Source organism: Phasianus colchicus, chromosome 22 (assembly GCF_987193195.1).
Source record: "Phasianus colchicus chromosome 22, bPhaCol1.hap1.1, whole genome shotgun sequence".
Taxonomy (NCBI): domain Eukaryota; kingdom Metazoa; phylum Chordata; class Aves; order Galliformes; family Phasianidae; genus Phasianus; species Phasianus colchicus.
The window spans coordinates 1,332,048-1,358,448 of record NC_143457.1 but is presented as its reverse complement, the minus strand read 5'-3'; the positions used below and the strand labels follow the sequence as shown (position 1 = coordinate 1,358,448).

Below are 26,401 nucleotides of genomic sequence, written 5' to 3'. Positions count from 1 at the left end.
TATGCAAGGAGAACCTAAACGTAGCTTTGCTTAGCTAAAGGTGATCTGTTAACAGCAGGAGCTGTTCCAGGCAAACTTTGGTTACCTTCACTGCCTCACAGACATCCAGCCTAAAACACAGCAATCTGGCAGACCTCACTTCTCAGTGTTTGTACAACACTGAGTGAGAAGATCAGGTTTTCCAAAGCACATTATTGAATGAGATGCTAACAATTTCAAAAAACAAGCACAACTGTCCCAACACACAGGATTTCTTTTCTCCCCTAGTTCGAGATATCCCATTTTGCAGAGTGATGCCTCATTCAAGGATATCACATAAAAAGGAGTCACATGCATTATGCACCAGAAGTGCTGATTTCTCTACATTGAGCACAGAGACAACAGAGTTGTCAGATGTAGATAGCTATCCTACAGACATTTGACCATGGGCAAGTGAACCTCAGCTTCATGTACAGACACATGCACAGCCTCCTCCCTCTCATTCATCCCAAATCCATTAATTTTCATGAGATTTCAGCAATTGTGCAGGGAGGGAGGAGCACGGGTTATGTTTTCAAGTAGGAAAATGCAATGACAGATTCCCACAGCTGGCAGGGAAACTCAAAGCCAGAGGCCAGAGCTCTTGGGAGGACAGGGGAGAGGCTGCACACAACCTCCAGTTTAACCCATGTTTTCAGTCTGACGTGCCTTCAGCTGCTTTTTAGCACACAGTGGCAGCCAGCTCTCAAAAGGTTTGCTCACAACAAAACCTTATAGCCCTTGTAACACACAGAGCCACAAACAAAGTAGTGGCATTTGTGGATGGAAGTGTTTTTCCAGCATATAACCAATTGACTATTTCAAAAGAGACACGAGCTTTTGACACACACTGGAAAAAAAGTATTTCCAGACACCAAAGGAAGGAGTGTGAAAGGGTCTGTGAAAGTTGCAGCAGAGGGGAGGAAGTAGTTAGAAAGTACATTCTGCCAGCAGCGGGAAAAGTGCAGAGGAGACTGAGGCCATTACCTGCTTGGAAGAAAAGCTCTGCGCCCGGTTCTTTCTGGATCTCCTCCATGAGCATGTTCAGCGGCAGCTCGGCCTCTCGCACAGCCAGCAGCAGCTGCCAGACCACAGAAACAGACAGAGACTGCTCCTCCAGCGCCGCAGACACAAGTGAGATGAAGCCACCTGAGCCGGTCTCACACTTCACAATCTGTTCCATTGCCTTCAAAAGATTGTCAGTGAGGTGCTAACGAGTGACTTCATCCATCTGCCCAGCACGGCCCTAGCCAAGGCCATGGTTCATCCCAGCCCCAGCCTTCCCTTACTCCTGCCCTGCTTGAGACCTGGCTCACAATACAAGCCAAGCAACAACCACTTCAAAGCCCAACCTTTTGCTGAAACGCATTGGACATTTCCTTGCTTCATCTCTCCTCAGTCCCCAGATCAGCCATTCTTCCTCACCCATCTTCACCTTCCTGCACACAACTGCTTCATTCCCATTATCTGATACTAAGGAGGAATCTTTAAATTGAATCCTGCCGGAGAACTGCCCCAAAACCAAGCCATGACAACCAGTAAATCAAGTCCTTGTGACACCTTGCTTTCAGTATCAGCTTTAACACACAGACAGGAGACTGCTTACCTCTCTGTCAGCAGGAGCCAGGCTCTGTGCAGCAGAAATGCCACGCAGCAGTGTCTGAGTGTCCATGAGGTGCTCCACTAACCTTTCTTGGTATCGTCTCAGCAGTTGGGCTCCATAATCCTCCAAACTCCATTTGGCTGAAAGCAAGTGAAGGAATAAGAACAGCTCAACCACAGCATCTTCCCAAAGGGCTTCAAGAGCTACAGAGAGTTTGAAAACACCAAGGTTGCCAGATCTCCCTTGTTGTAGGATGACTTGGGCTAGAAGGGACCTCAAAGATCATCTTGTTCCAAGACATTTGTCACAGGCAGGGCTGCCAACCACTTACTCTCAGGACATTTGGTTTCACCTTCGTTTACAGCCATGTAGGGTGGGTAAATGTGTGGTTTTGTATGTCAAGACAACACCTCATGTTTTTCAGTCTATTCTGATGTCCTGCTATCAAGAAGTTCCCAATAACTCCTAACTTCAGTTTCATTGAAAGCAGTTTTTAATTGAGTCTTAGATCCACTCCACCATGAAGGAGCTCTGCAGCACACTCTGTCTCAGCGGTGTGCAACTATCAAACACAGCAACATTTTGCAAACACCCATATGGTTCAACATAATCAAGAACTGAGTGGGCTGAGTTGTCTTTGGTGAAAATGTTAAGAGAACACAAACCAGACTTGGGATTGCAAAATAGCAGTAACACCCTCTTCTCTCTTATGCACAAAAAAATACAACTTTAGCCTAATTTGTTCCTCATATATCTGATTCCAGACTTGACCTGATGAATCTGAGACACAGTAACTCCAGAGTAACAGCACAGTTCTTAGTAGACATCACAGTAGCAGAACACAATGAACTAACTCAAGGAAGAGGACTAGCCTTCACCCAGGGTAATGGAAAGATTTGGGACAATATGCTGTGTACCCAAAATAATCTATGATTGTACTCATCCCCAGACTAGTTGATAAATAAAACTGGGAACTGCCAAACAGATGAACCTGAAAGCCTGAAAGGTTTTTTGTTTTTTTTTTTTTTTTCCCCCCACTGTTGGAGTTACAGAATTGGAGGTGAAGATGCATAGTTACACTTTTGTAAGAGAAACAAAAATAAAAAGCTGTAGTTCATCCAGGACATCTGTGCATGTTTTTTTCGTTTGCGTGCTTAGGTTTTTAAATCATTTTGGTTCAGCACCAAATGAAAGTTCAATTACTCACAATAACTACAGGTTGGTGAAAAAAATACATAGTCCTTGAGACCCAGAATACAAACAATGCAAAGTAAGAAGAGAAAGTTCTCCCAGGTGGGGAAGGGAGCAGTGGCAATCTGTGGAATAATCAATGGATGATTTTGAGCTTATATGAAAAACTCCCTGGACAAAGACCTTTTGGAGACAGCTTAGTTGCTCCTTGGTGAAGTTAAGAGAATCTCATTTAACTCTGCAAGTTTTGACTTGCATGCACCCCACATAGATCAGGGCACAGATAACAAATAAAAGGAAAGGCAGTGGGTGCCCCATCCCTGGAGACATTCAGGTCAGGTTGGAGGGGCTCTAAGCACTGATGGAGCTGTGGTTGTCCCTGCTCACTGCAGGGGGTTGAACCAGATGGCCTTTAATGGTTCATTCCCAACTCAAGTTTTTATATTTCTCCCCTTTTCCTATCAAAATGCTTCTGATTTTATTACACAGACTTGAGTTGCCACAAATGCACTCAGCTCTGCTGTGAGCTCCATGTGAGTCTGTTAGCACCACAGCACAGGACAGCAAAGGCAGCCGTTGGCGGCTCAGATCATTCCCTCCCTCTTCATTTCCATGATAAGAAATATTTGTGCTTCTGTTTGTTCAGGCTGCAATTTGAGAAGATTCAACTCTATGTAATTAAGGAATGCTCCTCCTTGGAATGGGTATTACCACTAGATAATTAAGCATGTTGGGAGTCTGATGTTTCAAGAAAGCAATCGTGCTTAACAAATGACAAAGCAAATTGCCTGTCGGGAATGTTTGCTACAGAGGAAGTTATCAGCATTATGAGTGCAGTTTTGCTTTCTATTAAACAGTAATTTACATTTCACTGCATATTAATTTAGTTTTTAATTTTTTAGTGACTTCAGAGCTGGTGAAATTTGCTAGTCTATCTGAATTGCTCAGACTTGTGCCTACACCCACTCATACTTGGAAAGCTGTTCCACCAGTGGAAAGATGAGGAGCCAAGTCCTGGCAGCACAACAGGCAAGCAAAAAAAAACAAAAAACCCACACCCAGCAACAAGGGGACTAGCACTCCAAAATGTCTAATGGGGCCATTGAATGTGGGACACACAGAAGATTACAAATCAGTGACCATAACAGAATCATTAAGGTTAGAAACGACCACCAAGATCACCCAGTCCCACCCCAACCCATGCCCATCGTGCTCACTAACCACATCCCTCAGTGCCACATCTCCATGGTTCTTGAACACTTCCAGGGATGGTGACTTCACCACCTCCCTGGGCAGCCCATTCCAATACCTCATCACTCTTTCTGAGAATCAATTTCTCCTAATTTTTCCTAATATCTAACTTTATCCTCCCCCGTGCAACTTTCATTGCAATGCATTGGGCTGTTTTGTAGCCGAGCCCTCTCAAATCAGTGGTTCCAGATCTGTTTTGTTTGCATAAAATGGGCATCCTATTCCCCTGAAGCGAAATTAGGATTGTAAGAGCACAGCGAGATGCAAAAAACCATACAGACTTCCTGAAAATTCCCTTCACTAAGCCCCCAAACGTGTGAATTTAATGTAGCCATCATACCTTTGCCATCAGAGATGTTTGCTTTTACCTCCAAGTTGTCCAGTAAAAGATGGAGACCAGGGAATGATGCTTTCACAGCCCTGAGAAGCTTGACCAAACTTTCAGCTTTCAGGGTTTTCTCCTCTTCCACCTTCTTGAGCAGACTGTCCATGGCTTCCCTCTGGGATTTGCCCTCACAGCAATTCAAAACTACCTGTAACAAAGAAACAGACAAGAAACTGCTACACTTCCTTCAAATTCTTGGATCTAAACAACACTAAAGAAAAAGGGACAGTATCATGATGTAACAAATCCATATCCACTGTTCAGACTGGCTATCAGGAAGAGTTTCTTTATGGAGATGATGAAGCATTGGAAGGGGCTGCCCATGGAAGTGACAGACATCCCATCCCTGGGATTAATTAAGAGATGTGTAGATGTGGAACCAGGAGACATAGTTTAGTGGTGAGGCTTGGTAGGTCATTTGGATGGTTGGACTTGAAGGTCTTTTCCAACCCTAAATGATTCTATGAGTTGGCACCTTGAAAAGTACCCCAGTGGGCTCTTACACCAAGTCTACATCTTGGAAATGTCTGATGAAACAGAAAACATTTCTTCAAAGGAATCAAAAAAAGACTCAAAGACAGTGTTCAAAACAATTCTTCATTAAATATTTTTAGCAAAGACTTTCTAAATTGGCAGTCTCTTTTCCCTCATTTCCCTTCTTTTTTTTCTGCTTGTCACTCGAAGACAAGGAGACAAAAAAAGGAGACTCATTAAATAAACACCCTATTAATTGAATGATTATTTTTATGACGAGTCCACATGAGACAGCTCATCTGTGAGATATAATCACTCTAGTTCAAGCATGCCGTAGTAGCAGCTCCCCAGCACAACCAGTAAAGACAGCCAGTCTTTATGGGGAAAAAACAGCCAGTTTATGGGGAATGGGGGGGCATCGTAGAAGTGTACACACACAGGCAGAAACTAGATACACGGCCCATTAATTATTAGTATCTGTCCTAAAAAAAAGTTATATTTTTGCTCCCTTTCCTCAGGTTGGGAAGCTCGTCCACAATCTCATACCCCAGACGACTCCTCTAATTTTCAGTTTAAATTTATTCATGGCCAGTGTATACCCACTTGTTCATCTGCCAACATTATCTTTTAGCTTAAAAAGCTCTTCTAAACTCTCTGTTTACCATATTCTTCTCTCCAATTTCTTTATAGAAGCAGGACCATATTCCCTCTCAGTCTTCATTTCACTTGTCCAAATAAGACAGCTTCTCTCATAAAATAGCTTCTCCACTTCCCTGATCTTAACAACTGACTCTACTTCAATACAAATTCATCTTTTTTGGAGGAAGACAAGAACTGCATACAGTATTTCAGATAAGGTTTTAGACTTAGTTCTTGTTCTGAATTTGCACCCTTCCATCTTCCTATTCTCACTGCTCAGCTCTCCAGCCATGTTATCCTTCTCCCACTTGCAGATTCTCCTCCATATAGAGGAAAGCCCATGGCTTTGCTCATCACCAAGTCTTCCTACCACGTTTTGATATTTTTGTGTCAACAGCATTAGCAATTAATTGAGTACAAAGAAACCTGCTGGTAACCTTGCTTCAACATGTCAATCCTGCCTTCAGCACAACCTGTAGTTATCTCCCAATAAGCTATTTCCTCTTTTTAATATCAAGATTTCGTTTGGTTTAACAATTTCCCCACATGAAATTCAAACGCTTTGCTCAAGTCTAGATTGAGGCAGAAAACCCCATTTTTATCTCATCAAATAAAGATTCCAGGTCAGGCAGAAACAATTTACTCCAACACCCTTGCTGCATTTTATTCCATTTCTTTGATTACATGCAGTGCTTCAATTACACAAGCCTTCCAGCCTGTCCCAGTGCATATTCCTGTGCAGCCATAGACAGGACAGCAACATAGCCATTGCTCGGATCACTGCTTCCCTCTTTCTACACGTATGTTCTGGTCTCTAATTGTAGGGACTACTCCCAGCTTGAAAAATGCAGTCATAAACCTTGCAACTGCTCTCACAGCCATGTGAGGTGTGGGCTAGTTCCTCCAGCCTGCTGCCCCTACACCCTTCGAGTTGTGGTTTCAGTTCAGCTGCAGGAAATTTCCATTCCTGTATCTTTGCTAGAGCTCTCCTGCGTTTGTCCCTCAGTTCAGCCATGAGATTGTGGGTCATCTCCTCTCACTAACCTCTTTTTTTTTCACTTGATTGAACAGTTGTTTGCTTCTTCACTTAACATATACTGTGATGTCCAGCAGCCTGATGAGCTGCAAGACCTCCTTCTTATAGACATTTTCAGACCTCTGAAGCGAAGTCCTTTGTCTGTAGGCCATTGCAGCCATCCTGGCAGCTTCTCCTCTTGGTCTAATACTCTTCAAGTTATTTATTCCCTCAGGTCTGCAACTTCCTGTACAAATTCTCCTCTTTGGTTGAGGAAACAAACTTCAGACAGTTCTCATACCTTTAACATGAAAGAAACGAATCCAACAGCTCCTCCTGAGCTCTTATGAGCAGCTGAACTCATTAATTAGTTTCTCTCATTTCTAGAAATCTGTCCTTTTATAGCAAAAACCTCTGTTAGTGAATCTCCCATTTAATTCACGCCGAGATGACCCCTGATTACTCATTTTGAAGTCATCTTTTCCAAGAACACAGGAGGGGTACAAGAACAGCATCTTTATGAAGAGTTCAGACTACAACCTGTTGCTGCTCCCAGACAAGTTTCTGTGCTGCATTCCAGCAGGCCCAGAACAGATGGCCCTGGCTGTGATTTTGAGACTCTTTTTGACCACATCTGAGTGGGACAGTCAGAAAACCCCCAAGTGTGTTTGAAGGCAGTTTTCTGCATTCCCCAGTATGCCCAGTTAGGATTGCTCTCACAATGGCAAGAAACCTTGTTTGCATTGTCATTAATAAACCCTAGCAAGGAGCTCTTACTCATGTGCAGAAAGAAAGGATGGATGTTTCTACTGTGCTGCTCCAGGTTCAGGGCTGTACTGAGGATTGGTCACACTGAATTTTGCAACTACTTAAGACATCACACACAAGAGGTTACCCTGCTCTTTCATTTTATCCAAGTTTGTCTGCTGAGGGAGTGACTGCAAGAAGAAAAGTTTCATCTTTATGAAATCTTGGAGTACTAGATGCTATCTCTGCCAGACCAGAGCTCTCATGTTATTCAGTAAGATGAAACCTTCAGAGGTGGCTGATAACTCCACGTTCCACACCTGAGATATGCCACAGCCCCACTGTTTAATCAAGTCAACTTCTGAATTCATTATACACATTTCCAGTTGTCTAGGGGGAAAAAAAAACAGCACAAACAAATAAAGGAGAACTTAAAGAAATAAAAAATGGCAGCAAAGGATCCCTGCCCCTCAGGTCAGTCTACATATGGCAATTTCTGCCTTACTTTCCTGGGCCTCACCTTCCAGTGTACAGCTGTGCACCCAGTCTCACTGAGGTCCCCTGCAAATACATTTGTTATTTGTCAGCAACCTCCGAGCTAAAACAGGAGCATTTGTGCTTGAGAACCCATTGAGAAGAGAAGGATTTTGTATTCAGAGCAGGGTTTGGAGGCTCTGCAGCAAACAGTGCGGGAGTAGAGAGCAACCAAAAAGCACAAGAAGAAATACTGAATAACACTACCCCTGCACCAAGGCAGAAGCCCTGTGAATGCCGGAATGTATGATCATGCAATTGAATGCTACCAGATGCTATACCCAAGGGTCAGAATTATGGCACCTCTGGGTATCCCTAGCATTTTCTTCGGCCCTCCTGCAAGCTGTGGCCATACTCCAGGCTGCCCCATGCTGGAAACCTCGTCAGGGATTGCGTGCAAGGGAGCAAGACAAAAATCAAGACACTTATAAGAAGAGCAAACATTTTCAGCCAGCCTGTCATGGCCCTGGTCAGACTCACTCAGACAGAAAGCAGACATCATTCATGCCACTGAGCACAACAGTGCTTTCCTCTCGCTATAATCCTATGTCAGGGGAACTAACTGATGTGACAAAATAGGACAGGTCGTCTGCAAGCCGTGTACTGAACGCAGCATGCTAGGACACCTGCAAGTTTCAGCTTCACAGGCAGGGTATAGGCAGCTCCCATCAGAACACAAAAGAAAGCAGGTTGTGCACAATGTTGGGTTGATGGGTTTTTTTTCTTTATAGCTTCTGCAATTCTGCATACATAATGCAATTGCTTGCGGGAAAGCAGTAGTCCTCCACACCAACTGCTGCACTCAAGTCATCAAAAAAAAAAAAAAATCTGTCAGTGGATGTGCTACACTTGCAGGCAACTGTGTGCACAGAGTTAAAGAAGAGAGAACCTGGGAGTCAGCTAAAGGCAAGCTGATGACTGAATTTACAAGGATATAACTGGTGTGCAGGCAGCACGCAATTTTAATGGTCCTGCTGAAAACAAACTGCATTACAGAGCCTTCTTCAGGTTCACAAAAGGAGACTGTGAGAAACACCAGCTGCCTCCTTTGCCCCAGTTTCTGCTTTCAGGGACAAATTGGCACACTGGTCAGTGTTCCCCCTGGCCTTGAGGTTACACTTTTGCAGTCCAGCTCTCAGTATTCCTACAGTTCAGCATGGAAGCAACTGAGACAGCTAACACAAGCAGTCCATGCTGTGCAGAGAGAAATCACCAGGTGAGACTGGAGCATCACTGGGCAAACCGTGTGGAAAGACAGTGCCTGGCAGACCCACACATACAACCCTCACCCACAGAGCTTCCCTTATCTCAGATTTGTTACCCGCTTCTCCGTGGTGGTCAGGAATCCCTCTTCTGCTGCCTCCAAGAACTCTACAATGGGGCTCAGCTGTGTCACGCTCTGGATTAGCTCCTCCTTGCATCCCAGCAAACGAGCGGTCAGCATCTCTCCCTCTTCTGCACTCTCTGGGGAGAAAAGGATTCAGAAGCACAAGAGAAGAAACAAGTCAGTCTGAAGGAACTGACAGGCTCCTGAAGCGAGTGAGACTCTGTGAAAGATCTAAGTGAATAGCAAAGCTCATCCTGAGCACAAGCAGCAGAGAAAAACCACTTTACGATTCTCTTTAAACTCTATGAAAGGAAAACGTCTCATTTATCTAACAGAGCACAAAGCCATAAAGCAAGCTGGAGGTTAACACCAGGTTTGCAAGGCCACTGCTTTGTGTCAGACTCAAGTAAGAAAGGAGCTTTCAATCCCGAGGCTCAGCTGTGCTCCAGCCCATGCTGGCTGTGCAGCCATCGATCCAACCCTGCAGGCAGCAATGGGGAGAGCCCTGCACTGCCTGCACCCCACTGCTGTGGAGCAGAAACACTCCAGGATCTTGGCCAGCACACAATAAGCCTCCCACATATGAGTAAGGATACAAGCTCTGAACAAATGCTAGAGCACTGCAGCCTGCCAGGGGGACACAAATAATCTTCTGAAGCTTTGCCTGTAAGGTTACCCACTCACTTTGCCAAAAGCTGTGTCCAATTCTCGATACCTGTTTGCTGCAGGACCTCTCCACTGCCCTGCTCCCTCTCCAGCAAGGCCACTCTCAGCTTGGGATTCACATCTTGAAACAGCTTCAGTAAAGACACAAGGGTCTGAGCATTCAGAGTGTGAGCATCCTTCACTTTGCTCAACAGCTTCGTGAACACTGACTGTTCCCCTGCCTCTGCCAGACAGGTGAGCACAACCTAAAACAGGCAAACACAGGAAAGGTTTAGTAACAGAGTCAACTGCCTAATGCAAGCTGACATAAAGAGCAGATTTCACTGAGGAACAAGGAGAGAACATGCACAGAAAGCAGAGAGCATTTTGGTGGGACTTTAGGAATCCCCCTTCTCAAGTCATTAAGGAGTCACGTCTCCCAGCGAATGCTTTGGGCTTAAGCTTTAGAGATAAGGCACGTAAGTGCTGTGTTGTGGGCTCTCTGCACACCTGGCAATCAAGCTCAGAGCTCCAAAATCCACTCCTGTGACCCCACATGGCAACCAGAGGCAAACATGCCTGCACAGTGATGGAAATAAAAGGAAAAGAAAGAAGCTGGAACTCTTGCTCCCATTTCCCTGGAGCCCTTTAACGCTGTAAACATTGCCCCTAAAGACACACACTCCCCAGCTCTCCATGAGAGATGCCAGCCTTTCAGAGCAGGCATCCTTTATTAGAGACTCCAGGGATGCTATAAAAGTACCTTTGAAGTGGAGAGCTTAGCCCTGCTCCCAAGATAACGGCCATTTTCTGCTGTCATTGTCATTTTTATTTCTATGATAAAAAGACTGAATGTAACTGCTTGAGGCCGCACCAGGGGGATGGTGGACTTGCTTTTCCTAGCAGGTGTAAATGCTCACATATTAGGGCAGCGTGACAGTGTGATGACCTATTGCAAAGAGCATCTGCAGAGGGAGAGCTGCAGGAGCCCCAGCTCTTACCCTCTAACAGCATTTTTCCTGCCAAACGGAGAGACATGGACATGAAGGGCTCTGTTATAAAGGAAAAAAGCCTTAATTAAAATTAAAATCAGCACAGAATGACTACCCAGAGCTTCAGTTAACATCCCTTCCTCGGTGCACGGTTTTCATTAGCAGAACTGAGTTTTGAGAAAGGGAAAGGCTCTGCTATTTATAGTTTCTTTCTGGAAGACCTTTCCTCAGACACACTGCTCAGTGGGAACAACAGCCTTTTAGTATTGTTTAGAAAGACTGCACAGTGCATTTTAGACTTACTTTGAAGCAATAACAATTCCCAGAGAACCTGGAAGAGCTGGAGAAATAGCGATATTATCTGGAATTGCAGCTTCCACTTACTCATAAGGTTCCCATGCATTACAGCCTCATCCATTAGGTTTTAACTGCACAGGATATTTGCAAATTCCTTCATAGCCACATTAGTACACAGCAGCGCACATCCACCTCCCAGACCCTCTGGGCAGGGCAGCAGAGTCACCAAGACATGGCTTCAGCTTGAGTTGTGGCACCAAAAAGGATCAGTGCCCACTGCAAAATTGGGCTCGTGCACATCAGTGGTGGTGTCCATAACCCATCCAGCTCAGCACCAAAATGATCTCACACAATGAGAAATTTCTTTCCCAATACATTCAGTCCCTACACCATCACATCCATTTGCTGCAGTCTTGCCTCTTCCCTGTAGATGGAGGAGCACTGCTCTGGCTTTTCAAACCTCATCTCTACTTCTATTCACTGTCAAGTGCCAGTGATCCAAGCAGAAAGCCACTTCACCAACTATTATTGAGTGAGCTCTCCGAAACAACAGCTTCAGGGCAACACAAGCTCCTCAAGTGGTAGGAGGGATCAAGAGATAGCAGAGGACACTGGTTCCACTTGTGCTGCTTTTACAAACTCTGCCAAAACTTCCACACGAACGCACCAGAACAAGGGAAAAGTTTAGCCAGCTTTGCCACCATTAAAACAAGCAAAAACACAAGCAAGCACTTCTCATCAGGATGCAGGAGATAAAGGGAAACTTTTATGCCGCATCCAGAAATTCCTGCAGCTGCAAATGAAGGACAGCAATAATTGGACAGGCCCATATGCAATGGAAATGCTCCACAAGCACAGTGACACTTATTCTGCGCTAGAGAATCAACACTCCCCACTTCATCTGAAACCAGAAGCAGAGGGAACAAATGAGCTGTGCAATGATTTGAATTGAGTTTCTCTAAGAAAGCACAGGAAGATAAGACTTGACACCAGCAAAGCTCTTCTACGCTTCCCCAAATTACTGCAATTTCAGACTCGTTCTCATTTCCAAGCAGGTTTCATCCAGGCCAGAACCAAATTAGATAGGAATAGTTTATGCGAGTTACAGAGAGAGACTTCAGAACAAAAAACAACTCCCCCAAAAAATCACATCTCCCTAAATAGAAAACCAACTTACAAGGGTACGTCTGCATTTTTCAGCACAGGAAGCAGAAAGTAGCAGCAAACTTAGAGGAAAGTAAAAACTCTGACAAAAGCAAAGCCACAAACCTCAGTGGGGAAAAAAGCCCAAAAACAAACAAAAAAAAACCCCACAACTTCACCAACCCCTACTGGATGTAGTAGGAAATAAAGCAGCGACACCTGAGGGGAGCAAAGCACAACCCCTTATTCTGTGGGGCTGCTGGCAACGAGGCACCCATGGATGGATGAGCAAAGGAACAGAAATAGAGTGACATCCAAGGCAAAGCCCCACTGAAACCTGAGGAGCCAGAGCAGCCTCAGCTTTAACAGGCAGGTTTGCAACATCTCCACCAACACTCCAAGCCCCAGTGCTGTGCCTGCCTGGGCTTTGTTGTCAAAAACTGCTCGCTGATAGAAACAGTGCACCCACAAAGGAGTTGAGAGCAGAAGGACGTGCACAGGGGATGGAAGCTCTCCTCTGCAGCATGGCAAGCACTCCCCACCAGAGTGCTCAGTATGAGGAAAAGGCAGCTCCTTGCATCGCATGGTTGCACCCACAGCCATCTCACTGTCTTCCAAACTGGCTTTCACTTGCACAAAGGTGCCCGAGAGACTTAAAGCAAATAAGTAGTGAAATAAAAAGGAAATCAAAAGAAAAAAAAAAAAAAAGAGGGAGGGGAAAAAAAAAATCCATTGACTTTTTACCATTGCCATAATTTCAGCCCTTGTTACACATCCTGAGCTGTGCTCTTCTCAACTAAACTTGCTCTTTAAGCACGACTTTGAAACACACCACTGTGTTTCCCCAAAGAAAACACCGGGCCCTTACAGGAAAAAGCAACACCCTCTGCTGGAAGCAGAGCTCAGAGTCGTGCCGGTGCCGACAGATGCTGCTTATCCCAGCAGGGAGCTCAGAGAGCGACAGAATGGGCTGAGCTGAGAGTTTTCTCCTAAGCCCTTACTTAGAATGGGCTGCAATCCCCCTCCTTTCCCCACTGCCTTTGGGGCTAACACTTTTCATGCTTGTTGCAGCTGAGAAGTGATTTTTCTGCGAGGCTTAAAGAAAATCCATTTCTCATTTATTCAGCATTTATTTATAGCTACAGAAAAATTGCCCAGGTGCTGTTCTGCAGTCAGATACCCACACTGTCTCTGAACTCTCCCCGTTTGGATCATACAGCAACAGCTCATTCGGGAGCAAAACAGGCAGGGCACATGGCATAGATGGGCCCACCGACCCCATCTGCTATGCATTCGCAGTGCTGGAGACACAATAAGCATTACAGTTACTGCAAAGCAACAGAAAAACAGGGCTGTTTAACCATCACGGAAGCAAGGCAGCATGCACGCCGGGCTGTGAGTGCTGTGCTGTGCAGACTGTGCACGAGTGAGGAGATTACGCTTGGCACAGGCAGCACCTGTCTGCGTTGTGAGGGCTCAGCACTCTTGCAGGGGCACTGCTCCAGTTGCAGCACCAATTGCCCATGTGTAAAGCTGGGACAACTTTAAACCTGACGGTTTTCTAATCTGCAAGATGAATGAACACACAAAAACATAATCCTTTGGAGGCATGCTGAGAGCAACACACTCACAGGTGCTTGTCAGTCTGGCCAGGCTTGGGCTTGCTACGTAACCATGAATTAGGACCCACATCTCACCTCTTAGAGCCCCAGATAAGTTCAACACTGTCAAAGGGGCCAGCTGCTAAGGGAACAAAGACTTCCAACCCATCAACATTCAAAGGCTTATCAGAAAATAAATCTGTACTCCTTGACTTGAGGGAATTCTTCTACCTGCTGTCACACATCTTTTTTCTAATAAACACGTTGGCTTCAGTTTTCCTCAACAGAAAGATGTCTTGGCATCACACAGTTATGCTGGTACAAGAGGGTCCAGGTGATTCAAAACCAGATGGCTTCCCACCCAGTAAGCTTCTAAAATCAGAGATCTCAGTCCCCTAATCCAGGACTTCCCTGCTTTTAAAGCCTTGTGCGAGGGCTGGTATCTGTTGTTCATAGCCCAGAATATCCCTTTTAGCACCAACTCAGTGCTACACTCAAACATCTTCCAACAATAACTTGAGCATCATTCATCTGCAACAACAGCTTTTCAAGCTGAATGCTGCCAGAAGCACCATGAGACAGCAGGCCAGCATGCCCTGTATCCATCCCCACCCATAAGGCTCCTCGTGAGCGGCCTGCACAACACAGAGCAGAGCAGCTGCTCCGCAGCAAGCCCTCACCACGGGAACAGGAAATCTATTTTGGGATCCCATGTGTCAGTCATTCCCATGTTGATGCAGTTCCCGAGGCAAATGCCACAAACAGGAAGAGTGCAGGAGCTCTCCTAGCACAGGAAAGATGTCTTTGGGGCAGGACATGCACTTTATCACCTACATGCACAAGCAGCTTTGTCTCAGATGTTACTTGGGTGCATCATTCAGGTGAGCACAATCTGCCCTTCTAATAACAAAGCACCAGAGCCCCAGTTTCCCTATGAAAAGATTTCCTGAGCAGGGATGGAACTATTCTAGCCCACAGCAGGGTGGGGAAGAAAAGACTTGTATTATTTATCCAATAAACACACCTACCTCCCTTTGAGAGGCATCAATTTCTCTGCACTCTTCTAGTCTTCTCAGCACGGCTTGGGCATCAGAAAGGGCCTCTGAGAAAACACTTTCATATTGAAGAAAGAAATCCAGTTTACAGCTTTTGCTCTCTGCTGCTGTGAGAGAGAAACAAGATGAGTTATTTGCTAATTGAAGGGATTCACAGAAAGCGGGATGTGATTGAAAAGCATCAGTTTGTAACCAGCACATTGGATGTAACATGGAAACTGTGACTCACAAATCCCTTCTAAAGATATCACACAGCCTGGAGGAAAAACCAACAGTTTATTTAACACAAGTTATAAATGGAACATTTATCTTAAATCCAGTGCAGCCTCTGTTTCCCTCCCATGCTGAACATGAGTTTAAAAGATAAAGTAGCATTAGCAGGCAACTCTGTTCACTTACTGCTATAAAGATTGAATTACAAACCTCATGTGCTGCATTAACACAGATCCCACTATACATGAGATGCAATATATAAGATATTCATCTATACAAAGATGAATAGATAAGAAAAGTTTTGCTCAATATAGCTCTGGTAAAGTGCTAAGAGCAAAACAACCACAAAGGCCAAAGGATAGCACTGCTCTGTGCCAAAGGAAGAAAGTCCCTACAGAAAAGGGGCACACGTCAGTGCTGTTACCAACCCATAGCAAATTAAAAGATGAAACACAGAGAAAAAGATCCCCCGTGACAAAAAAAAAGTAAAGCAACTCAAGTGTAAATCACTGAGAGGCAATCCTGTCAAGGCTCACCTAAACCGCTCACTCTTCCTTTCTTCTCCAGAGGCTCAGCAGGCTCCACTTCGACACAGCAACCACACTCTGTGCAGGCAGGCTGGGCAGCACAAGAGCCTGAATCCTCTCGAAGGGACCCCGAGCTGCTCAGCATCACATCCTGGTGAAGCCAGGTGTGATTCACAGTCAGCTCCTGCTCAGGAAGAGAAATATCTGCTTCCATCTCTGCTTCTCCAGGGCCAGAAGGGTGCAGGGCATCTGTTTTTCCTTCAGCAGCAGGTTTTTCAGATTGGGGCAGGTTATCTGCTTCAGCACTGCTTCCAGATGAGTCTGCTGCATGGGCAGAGACTTCTACCTGATCCTGAGTTGAACAGCTGATGAGGTCTCTCAGTAGGGTTTTGCAGCTAACAGCCACATCAAACATCTGCAGACTATCTGACACAAAGATGACTTTGGTGAAGTTGTGTTTCCCTGTTGGGAGCTTGCCAGTATACATCATCTCCAGCAACAATGCAAACTCCTCAGGTGTCACCACAGAAGCATCAATGGAAATGGTGTCTGTGCTGTCCAACAAAGATTTAAAAAGCAGGCTGGCAGCAGCTAAAACAACCTTGTGTGCTCTGAAGTGAACAGTCCCAACAAAGATGGTGCAATCGCAGAACTGCTGTTCTTTGCAAAGAGTGTACAGCTGCTGCAGCAGCTGCTTGCTGTAGCTGGGAAGCTCCATGGCTCCTGAATCTAGTGGTTTTCTCTTGCTTTGGTCTTCACACTGCTTTCACAAGGTCCAGCTAAAGGAAAAACAAAGGATCCTGCTAGCAAAAGAAACAAAAAATTACTTTTCATTTGACACCTGCTGTAGTTTACTGTGCTGTAGTTTAGTGGTTGTAGCAAGAAAGAGGTTCCATTCTTGACTCTGACTCCCCAAATTCAGCAACTTACCCCATATTGTTCAAATGTAACTACTTCAGAGAGAGCTTAAGAGTGAATACTGAGACTCCCTGACATAACTCCTACCATACAGCTCTAAGAAACACGAATGCTTTTCATTGAGGCACTGCAGTGCCAGGCTTTGTCTGTATCCAGCAACTGGAGCTGATGCTGGATTCAGCAGTCAGTTTCTGAAAGGGCAGGTAGGGAACCAATGCAGGAAGACCTGCTCAGACTATCAAATACAGAGGAAAATCGGAGGTGTTGATTTTGACCTACAAAGCACTAAGTGATCTGATCGTACAGCACAGAGGCAGAAGTCCATAGGCCGAGTCTCGTCTATTATAGCATCTCTTTTCCTATTCCTTCCTTTTTTTTTTTTTTTTTTTTTCCTGTGTTGCTGTTGGGAGAAAAAAAAATAGATCCACCAGCAGAATTTTTATCAGCAGGATATCTCAAGTTTTTTTATCTCTGCTAGACAAGATAAAGATGTTACTGTCTCCTGTCTATACACTAGATGCCTAACATGGATGCTGGCAATGATGCTGAAACAAAACAGCATGAGTGCTAAAGGAGGAGCACCTGGATGGACACAGTTTACAAGACCTTCAACTGCTTAGCATCTTCTCACTCAGCTTCCTGCTCTCTCACAGAGAACAAAAATAATACTGCCTACCATTAGGACATGAGTTTTAATTAGCCAATGCTGCTCATACATCACCTTGAAGCACTGCCTCACCCATGCACAGGACTGGCCACCTGCACTTCAATCCCATTAAACGTAAGGGTTCTGTTATCCTCCCTGTATTACTGCTGTAAATCACAGACAACCAAGTTGATGTCAGCAGTTGCTGGCGAACGTGGGAGAAGAAAGAGCCCCATTTCTTTTGCCAGGCTGAGTGTAATAGCAGTTTTAGTCCACCCACTCCTTGCCTGGAGTTGAAGAGCTTCCAGTATCTGAAATGAAATTGGGTCTGCTGGTTAAGAAATAATAGCTGCGGATCTTCCTAAAGGACAAGCAGGAAACATCAGTGCCCTGGAAGAGATGTCTTGTGCACAAAACCTCTCACTTCCACAGTTTGAAGCAGCAGCACCGTCTGCTCCCTCTGTTCCTGGCAAGGGTATTGAAGATATATTTGCCCATGACAACTCAAAACAGGAAAGCTCTGAGCAGCCTAATATCACCTTGCCATCTTTATTACAATAGTTTAGAGCTATGCAAAATGTGTTCTGAGTAATTAGACCAAATATATTTGTACAAATACATTATATTTCCTTAATTATAGGGACCAAAATATCCAGTCCTGCCAAAGAGAATGATGATGGGTTTTTTTTTAACAGGGGGGTGACTGCCAAGACCATCGTCAAGGCAACTGCTTGCTACTTATAGCAGTCTTCAAGCTTTTATTCTGAGCTGAAGGCCAGAAGGGACCACCAGCAGCAATCTGACATCTCATCTGTCACTGTCTCCTAGATTTCTGGTCTTAATATCTTGGGTTTGGCTGAAGCTGCTCTTCCAGAAAGGTGCCTACTCACGATAAGAACTGATGTTTAGGATGAGAACCCTCCATGCCATAGTGAGTCATTCTGACTTTTAAAATACATGCCTCATTTCTTACCTGAATTTGCCCAGCTTCGTCTCCCAGCTGTCTTCTAAATGACTTTTGGGAGATTTGCCTGCAGAACTGGGCTGAACTTGGAATCTCTCTGAGAGCAGATAATACTTCAGCAACGATGAGTGCTTGCAGAGTATGAGCTATCTGCCTCTGCCAGAACCACTGGTGAGAAAAAGCCATTTGTCACTTTTTCAGCCTAAAGCTTTTCTGCATCGTCTTTGGAGCCATGCTCAAAGATAAGACCACTGTAGGTATTCTTCTTTTTCTTTCTGGATTTCAAACTTAAAGTAAAATGTATTAAGTTGACTGCTGCAGCCTTTGACACCTGAGCCACACAAACACTGCCCTCCTCTTCCAAAAATGTCGGCTCACTGGAGACAGAAGTGGGGACAGAGGAAAGAGAGATGTGCTTATCTTAGCTGCCCTCCAGGCAGGCTTTGTCAAAGAATGATGAATCTTTTAAGGAAAGGTGTGACACGTCCCAGCTTACAGAGGAAAACACCAGGGTAGTTTAGTTATTTTGGTTCCACTGATGTCCAGTGAGACTGCAAAGCCAATGAATTTGAGTCAAGTCCTGAAAAGCACTTGAAATTCTAAGGCTCCACTCAACCATATATTGATATATGTCCTTTTGTCACTGTTAGGCAGCAGCCAGCACCTGAGACTGCTCTCAAGACAGCCACTTTGGCAAAGAAACCTCTTCTTCTGAACCTCTCAAATTCAGGTCTGCAGTAAACACTACTCTCTGTTGTCTGATGCAGCTCCCCCTTCCTTCTCCTGGGTATTTCAGTCCACAGTTGGAAAGAATCACATCTTTTTCTCTAGGCTAGGTTAGAATAAGAAAAGAATAAGATGATGGCAGCAGATAGGTGCTCCAGAAACCCCCAAATGAGAACACCCCTCTCCTGAATGTAAGGCCGTGACATTATTCTCATTCCTTTAGAAGGTCATAATTATAGAATCGTTTGAGTTGGAAGGAACCCTTAAAGGACATCTAGTCCAATCAGCAGCACTACAACAATTTTACTGCCACCTCAGCCTTAGCAAAAGGAGCTTGTATGCCACAATAATGCCAAAAACAATGCCAAAACTTGCCTTCTGCATTGATTTCAGCAAGACCAAACACTGGGTCCTGCACTTTGGCCACAACAACCCCAGGCAACGCTACAGGTTTGGGGCGGAGTGGCTGGAAGATGTGTAGAGGAAATGGACCTGGGGGTATTAATTGATGCTCAGCAGAACATGAGCCAGCAGTATGCCCAGGTGGCCAAGAGGGCCAATGGCATCCTGGCCTGCATCAGAAACAGCGTTGCCAGCAGGAACAGAGAAGTAATTGTCCCCCTGTACTCAGCTCTGGTGAGGCCCCACCTCGAGTACTGTTTTGCGTTCAGTTTTGGTCCCCTCACTGCAAGAAAGACATTGAGGCCCTGGAGTGGGTTCAAAGAAGGGCACCTAAACTGGTGAGGGTCTGGAGCACAGGCCTGATGAGTAACAGCTGAAGGAGCTGGGATTGTTCAGTGTGGAGAAGAGGAGGCTCAGGGGAAACCTCATTGCTCTCTACCTGAAGGGAGGTTGTAGTGAGCTGGGGGTCGGCCTCTTCTCTCGTGTAACTGGTGATAGGATAGAGAGAATGGCTTCAAGCTGCGCCAGGGGAGATTTAGGCTGGATGTTAGGAAATACTACTTTTCTGAAAGAGTGGTCAGGCACTGGAACGGGCTGCACAGGGAGGTGGTGGAGTCAGGGAGGTGTTCAAGGAATGTTTGGATGTTGTGTTGAGGGATATGGTTTAGTGAGTGCTATTGGCGATAGGTGGATGGTTGCACTGGATGATCTTGTAGGTCTTCTTCAACCTTGGTGATTCTGTGATTAGTTAACACCTCAGTGGCCATTACAAAGATACAGTCCACGTCTGGGATTCTTTTTTGCGATGCACATGCAGCAGGCTTTCTTTAGATTTTAATAATAATAATGAACGCTTCACTGCCAAGAAATTAAGCAATATCCCCACACAGCTTTTTAAGCGCACAAACCCACAGCCTTGTGCTCCCTCTGCTGACAGCACCCTGCAACCAACCCAGCCTGGTGCACAGATCATAAAAGGAAAAAGATCTGCATCCAGCTCTGAGCCAGTGCAGGAGTTAAAGACATTGACAGCCTGGAATCAAAATCTAAGTTCTTTTTGTGTGTTTATCAGCCACCTGTCTTCTTGTTGCAAAGACGATGACCTTACAAAAAGGGTTATTAGAAAGCCAGGAAATCATGTACTGCAATTCAATTTTCTCACCTCTCCCACCAGAAGTAATTGTGTCTTTGAAGAGCTGAGAGAGGCTGAGAGGTCATTACCTTTCCCTGGGGGGGGCTCCAAAGGGCCAGAGCAGGCAGCACTCCCTGAGGGTAATATAAAATCCAGTCTAAGGAGCCAGGGCACACCAATTTGTTTTTCAATCTATTCTACTTCAGTACAGAGCATCAGTGCAGACAGATAAGAGGAAAACAAACAACACTTTGACTAAATTCGGTGCTCCACAGTCTCTAAAAGCAGCAGAATATACGTCACAAAAACAAGCAACATTTTGGCTGTCTGCGCTGATGCTTTACATGGAAATATAGCAGATTGAAAAACAAATAGGTGTTATTCAGTACTTAATAGCAAGTTTTCCATTACCCTTCAAAGCAAGAGCCCTAACAAAGGGGTGATATCATCCAGGGGAAGACAATCACGAAACCAAAGCAATGGCCAAAGCTTACTCTCCAATCTGCTCATCCTTATCTCACTATACCCAACACTGAAAGCACTGATTGTCATAGAATCATAATACAATCATGTAACTGTTGAGTTGGAAGAGACCCTTAAAGGCCATCTGGTCCAATGCCTCCGCAATGAACAGGGACACCCACAGCTCCATCAGTTCTCAGAGCCCCTCCAGCCCAGCCTTGTGTCTGCAGGGATGTGACATCCCCCACATCTCTAGGCAAGCTGTGCCAGACTTGTTAGTCTTAACTGTTTTGAGCTGAACGCATTGAGAGTGAGTCAAGAAGCACCTGGACTCTCAATGCTATCACCACCCTCACAGCCCCAACACCCCTGCAGGGAAGAAGGACCTCTCTGCGTACCACAACCACTCTTCAAAAGAAGCCAGTGCAGATGCCTTAAAACACAGCCAGAGGAGGATGTAGTGATGTAAAAACCTATTGGCATTTATTCAGGAAGCAAGCTTTGCTTCCTGCATCTCCAAGAAAGACTAAGTTGTGGTCTGGGCTAAAAGAGATGTTTTCAGCACTTAAAGTGGTGGATCTCATTAGTTAATTAAGTATACTGGAAAGGGAGATAAACCAATATGAATGGGGCATTGCACAGGGGCTGGTGCAGCAAGATGGGAGAAGACCTCAATTCTGGTCCCTATTCCAAAGGCTGCTTCCTCACCACGAAGTTCACAGAATCAAAAATGTTAGAAGGGACTTCTGGAGATCCCCCAACTCCTGCTAAAGCAGGCTCCCCAGAGCAGTCACACTGCAAAGCATCCAGGTGGGTTGTGAGTATCTCCAGAGAAGGAGACTGCCCCACCTCTCTGGGCAGCCTGTTCCAGAGCTCTGCCACCTCCAAAATGAAAATATTTTTTCTTACATTCATATGGAACTTCTGGGTTCCAGTTTGTGCCCGTTGCCCCTCGTCCTGTCTCTGGGCACCACCAAAAAGAACCTGGCCGCATCCGCTTGCCTCCCACCCTGCAGACATTTCTAAGTGTTGCTCAGATCCCTCTCAGCCTTCTCCCCCCCACACTGAACAGCCCCAGGGCTCTCAGCCTTTCCTCACACAGGAGATGCTCCAGGCCCCGATCTCTCTGTAGCCCTCCTGGGCTCTCCCCAGCAGCTCCCTGCCTGCCTTGGTCTGGGCAGCCCAGCACTGGGCCCAGTGCCCTGGATGTGGGCTCCCCAGCGCAGAGCAGAGGGGAGAACAAGGTCCGCTCCGAGCCAAACCCGCACCAGCGCACAGCACTCCGCGCCGTCGCCATGGTTACCTTTATTGGGAGCGGCGCGGCGAACACGGCGCGCGCCCTGCGACAGCCGCGGGAACAATAAAGCTTCAACAACAGCCTCTCCCGCCCCCTTCAGCGGCGTTACGCCGCTCTACGCGCGCCGCCATCTTGAAGCGGCTGCGGGTTGGTTCCCGCGCCACGTGACGGAGGAGTCAGCGTGGCGGGGAGGCGCATGCGCGGTTCTGCTCGTTGCTCTGAGGGAGGTTGGGGCAGTGGCGCTCAGAGGGCTCAGGGTGCGTTCAGTGGGAGCTTCCACCCGACCTGGGCAGGAGATACAGCCAGGGAGGATGTCAGGGCAGATGAAGCTTCCCTGTGTGTTGTACCAGATGGGGATCTTCTTTGAATTAGTTGTTGCACAGTGCCAGCTTGCACACCTGACAACTGCAGGGTGCTCTGCATGCAGCTCTGGCAGGGCTCTCTGGAATGGGCTTTGAAATGGTGGAAGTAAAAGGGATTGGCCATATTTTGTGTGGAGAAAAAAAAAAAAGAGAAAGGAAAGGGAGAAAGGAAGGTGGGGAGAAGGAAAGGGAAAGAGAAGGAAAGGGAAGGGATCATGAGACAGTGCAAATTCAGGTATTGCCATTTGTGTTTTGATGCCTGGAGGAGGGCTATCTGCTGCCATCTATTGATAGATGGAGAAGAAGACCTAACGAGCCAACTCATTCGCATGAGCAAGTGTTAATTTCTGGATAAGTGCATAGGGCAGAGGGATAACAGCCTCGGCTGTGTAGCTTTGACACCAGGCTGTGTGTGAGCTGGTAAGGAGCAGCAGGTAGGCAGGGACTGGGGCTGTGTGTCCTGTCTACTGTCAAGCCTTCTCTACAGGGATGTGAATGAAATTCTGAGGCTGGCATGCGGTCAGGAAGATCATCTTGCAAACAAATGGGTATTAATTAAGAACCCATAATGTCATGATGAGATCTGCTCTGTTCTGGGGCCTCTGCACAATGCCAGAGATCCTCAGCTCTGAATGGCACAGCCTGCAATTGGGGCCATTAGGATACAAGTGGTATTGCAGCAGCAGGTTTCAAGGTCACTTCTGGAGGATGCAAGAAAGGCAGGCTTGGCTGTTTTCTGGTAGGATTACAGAGAAAGCCTCCTTGAGGAGATGCTCAGACTACAATCCTTGCCAGCCTCGAGCAACAAGTTGTCTTTGTTAGAGCTGTCAATTCCAGCTCTGCCAGTTTTCTCACAAATGCATTTGCTGGTAGTTTCATAGAATCACATTAGAACCATGTGGGCTGGGAAAGATACTCAAGAGCATCGAATCAAACCACCAACCTGACCTAGCAAAACCCACCACTAAACTGTGTACCTTAGTGCCACAAGCACACATTTCTTAAATCCCTCCAGGGATGGGGACTCCAACCACTTCTCCGGGCAGCCCGTTCCAATGCTTGACCACCTTCCATCTTGAGATCTAATCAGTGGGGAAGGAACTTGCAGCACTGGCACTAAGATGGCATCCAGTGATGCATGAGTGTTTGGCTTACTGTCTGTGAGCCTGTCTGTATGGTATCTGCTTTGTGCCACAGTACTTCTGGAGAACATCTGGAGCTGCCATGGGATAGCAGCTTTTCACAACTGAGATTATAGAGAGGAGAAAACTGAATGCCCATTGCTGCCCAGTTTAAAGCAAAAGTGATGAGGGGATGGCTGAAATCAGCTCTAGAGCTTCTAGAAATGAAATGCATGTTTGGCAGTATCTGATTCAAGACTGGCTGACAGGATGACAGCATCCTGCTGACAGAGCAGCTACAGTCTCCTGCCTTGGAGGTGATGGATAGTTTGTAGAGATGACAGAGCATGATGAGAACTGATGGATGAGAGCAGCAAGTATCTGGCTTCAGGGAAACTAGACAGGCTTTCCCCAAGGGCTGAAGGAGGATGGTTAGAGGGGACAGTCCTGTGATTCTCTGGTTAAGGGACAAAAACATAACAACTCAGGCTTCTTCATCTGCTTGTTTCTGTCCCCTTTGCTGCTTCACTCAAACGATTTGGGTGCCATGCATTGCAAATTAAGCCAATGTTGTGTTTCAGGCGAAGAATAATCTCCCCAGTTGAGGAAAAAGGACAAGAAAATAGGAACAAGAACAGTATCCTCATATACCTTTTTCAGTTGCCATCACAGTAACCCTCTGTTGTCTCTTGGAAACATCTTAACTGTCGTCCTGTAGGTCTTGGTGAGGTATTTCCCTCAAGCGCAGGAGCAGAGGTGCCTCACCAGTGAGCCTGCAGGCACAATAAACGATGCTGTTGTCACAACTTTTGATACACCTGCCTTTTCCAGGCAGCACAGACCCCGAGTCTGCTTTAGCTTCCCTCAGGTCCCTTAGCTGGGACGCTGTAAAACAGAGCTGCAGCCATTTCGGCTCAGCACAGCAGGGACAGCAGAGATTTCCTTGCCTTCTGCTGATATGAGAGCAAGCTCAAGGCCATGCAACCGCATCTTCCCCACCTCCCCCCAGTTCATAATCTCCACTGCAGTGCAGCCTTGATGGCAGCAAGCCCTGGCTTGCGGCTTCTTCTTCGAGCGCTTGAGGGCACTGTTGGAATTTGGAACGAGGCTGATCTGTTGGGTGAAGGATTTGTTTCCTGCCACACCATGCAGAGGCACGTCAGGTTGCCAGGACTCTAGCACTAGAAACCTTGCTGCTTCAGGGGTATGTAACTTTGGCTGTCTCAGGTAAAAACTTTCTCAGAAAATATCAGGTAATTGAGGCTTCTTACATCTTTGTTTTTTTTTTTTTTCTCCCTTCCACTTTTAACCCCAAAGCTTCTCTTGAAGGTTTGATTTTAGGGAGAGGAGCGTGTTGCACAGTTGGTTCTTGGGAGGAAGCAGACCATAAAAGGTCAGATCACATGGAGATATGCTTCACCTGCACAGATACTGTGAGTGCTGTTCATGCATGGACTTGTGTGCAAACACAAATCTCATCGCTGTCAGCCTCCAAGGGAGTCAGCAGAGCAGGCTGTGCTCCAGGGTCAATGCTACAACAGCTCAGAAGGAGTGCACACAACATTCTGCTGAGAAGCTGTGCCAGAGTAATTATTTACATGTGCTGGCATAAAGTAATTACTAATGGAGCAGAACACCATGCACAGTCCCTCCAAGCTGTCCCAGAGGAGGCAATGGGAGGTACTGAGCAAAGTGCATTTTCAGTGTATCAAACTTCAGATTTCCTCCCCCTTCAATCCTCCCCCCTCTTCCCAGGGGAGCAGAGAAGCCACTGTCACCCTTCTATCCTGTCCTCTTGCCTATGCCAGCACGATCCAGAGCTGTAGGTTGCCCTGTTACCTCAGCTAAATCACACACACGCAACTCACTTTGATGAGGTCTTTTGGAGATGATGGCATTCAAATTAAAAAGCTGGGACTGTAAATTGATTTGAGCTATTTCACTGCTGTGTTTCTGTTGTTTCAGAGGTGGACTGCTGTCACAACTGCGTGCATCCAGACCAACTTCCTAACCTTCCCTCAAGATCATCACACTTTCCAAAGTGCATCTTCAGATTCTCCATCAGGTCTGTGACCTGATTCACCTCTAGAAAATCCAGTTTCCAGGTTCTGTGGTTGCTATCACTGGAATCGCTTGTCAGGGATCTGTTACTAAAAGTGATCAGGTTTCTTCCTCTTCTTTCACAGACAGGTCAGAATTTCAGGAGATTCTTTTCAGGATGGGGCATAGCCCTTATCTTCAGCTGGGCATCAGTGTTCAGCCCTGGTGCCCCTCCAGGCATGACTTCATCCCCAGCTCAGCGTGCCTAGGCATCTGTCCATGATGTCAGCCCTTAAGTCCCCCAGTATTAGTGCCTGGCCTCCTTTAATCCAAACCCCACCCAAAATGTAGCCCGGAACTCACCCCTCACGTGCTGTAGGAGTAGCTGCTGTCTATCACACTGACCATTTGAGATCTCAGCAACCTTGCAGTACAAATTAATGTCTCACCTCCAGTACTCCTCTTTGTAGCATCCCTTGAGCCTCTCCTTCCAGCCTTGTTGGTTCTCTAATAAACCAAAAGACTGCAGATATGTGTGTGGTGCAAGGCTCAACTCATGCTAAACAGTCTCAGTGCTAATCTCCCAACCCCCTCAATAGCAGCTTCTTCATGGTGACCTGGGATCACTGGGTGTATGCACTGTGCTGAGCTGGTGGGTTCATCGCCTGCCAGAG

The 26,401-nt window shown here is 46.1% G+C and overlaps 1 protein-coding gene across 25 annotated transcripts in view; it reads right to left on the bottom strand.

Annotated features, from left to right (window-relative positions):
• Window positions 1-22,342, bottom strand: part of ZBTB40 (zinc finger and BTB domain containing 40) — a 48,847-nt gene extending 26,505 nt beyond the window's left edge. For 13 of the 25 annotated variants that reach the window (XM_090122798.1, XM_090122799.1, XM_090122793.1 and 10 more), the window contains exons 1-8: window positions 22,211-22,339; window positions 15,667-16,457; window positions 14,891-15,024; window positions 9,900-10,095; window positions 9,179-9,321; window positions 4,404-4,596; window positions 1,625-1,761; window positions 1,006-1,204 (exon numbers count right to left, since the gene is read on the bottom strand). In XM_090122798.1, coding sequence (XP_089978924.1) covers window positions 1,006-1,204; window positions 1,625-1,761; window positions 4,404-4,596; window positions 9,179-9,321; window positions 9,900-10,095; window positions 14,891-15,024; window positions 15,667-16,375 — 1,711 coding nt within the window. In that variant the 5' untranslated portion in view covers window positions 16,376-16,457; window positions 22,211-22,339. Of the gene's footprint in view, window positions 1-1,005; window positions 1,205-1,624; window positions 1,762-4,403; window positions 4,597-9,178; window positions 9,322-9,899; window positions 10,096-14,890; window positions 15,025-15,666; window positions 16,461-17,296; window positions 17,533-18,194; window positions 18,354-22,210 lie in introns of all 25 variants that reach the window. The other 12 variants (XM_090122810.1, XM_090122811.1, XM_031607984.2 and 9 more) reach the window with 9 other exon arrangements.
• Window positions 22,343-26,401: the final 4,059 nt, after the last annotated feature.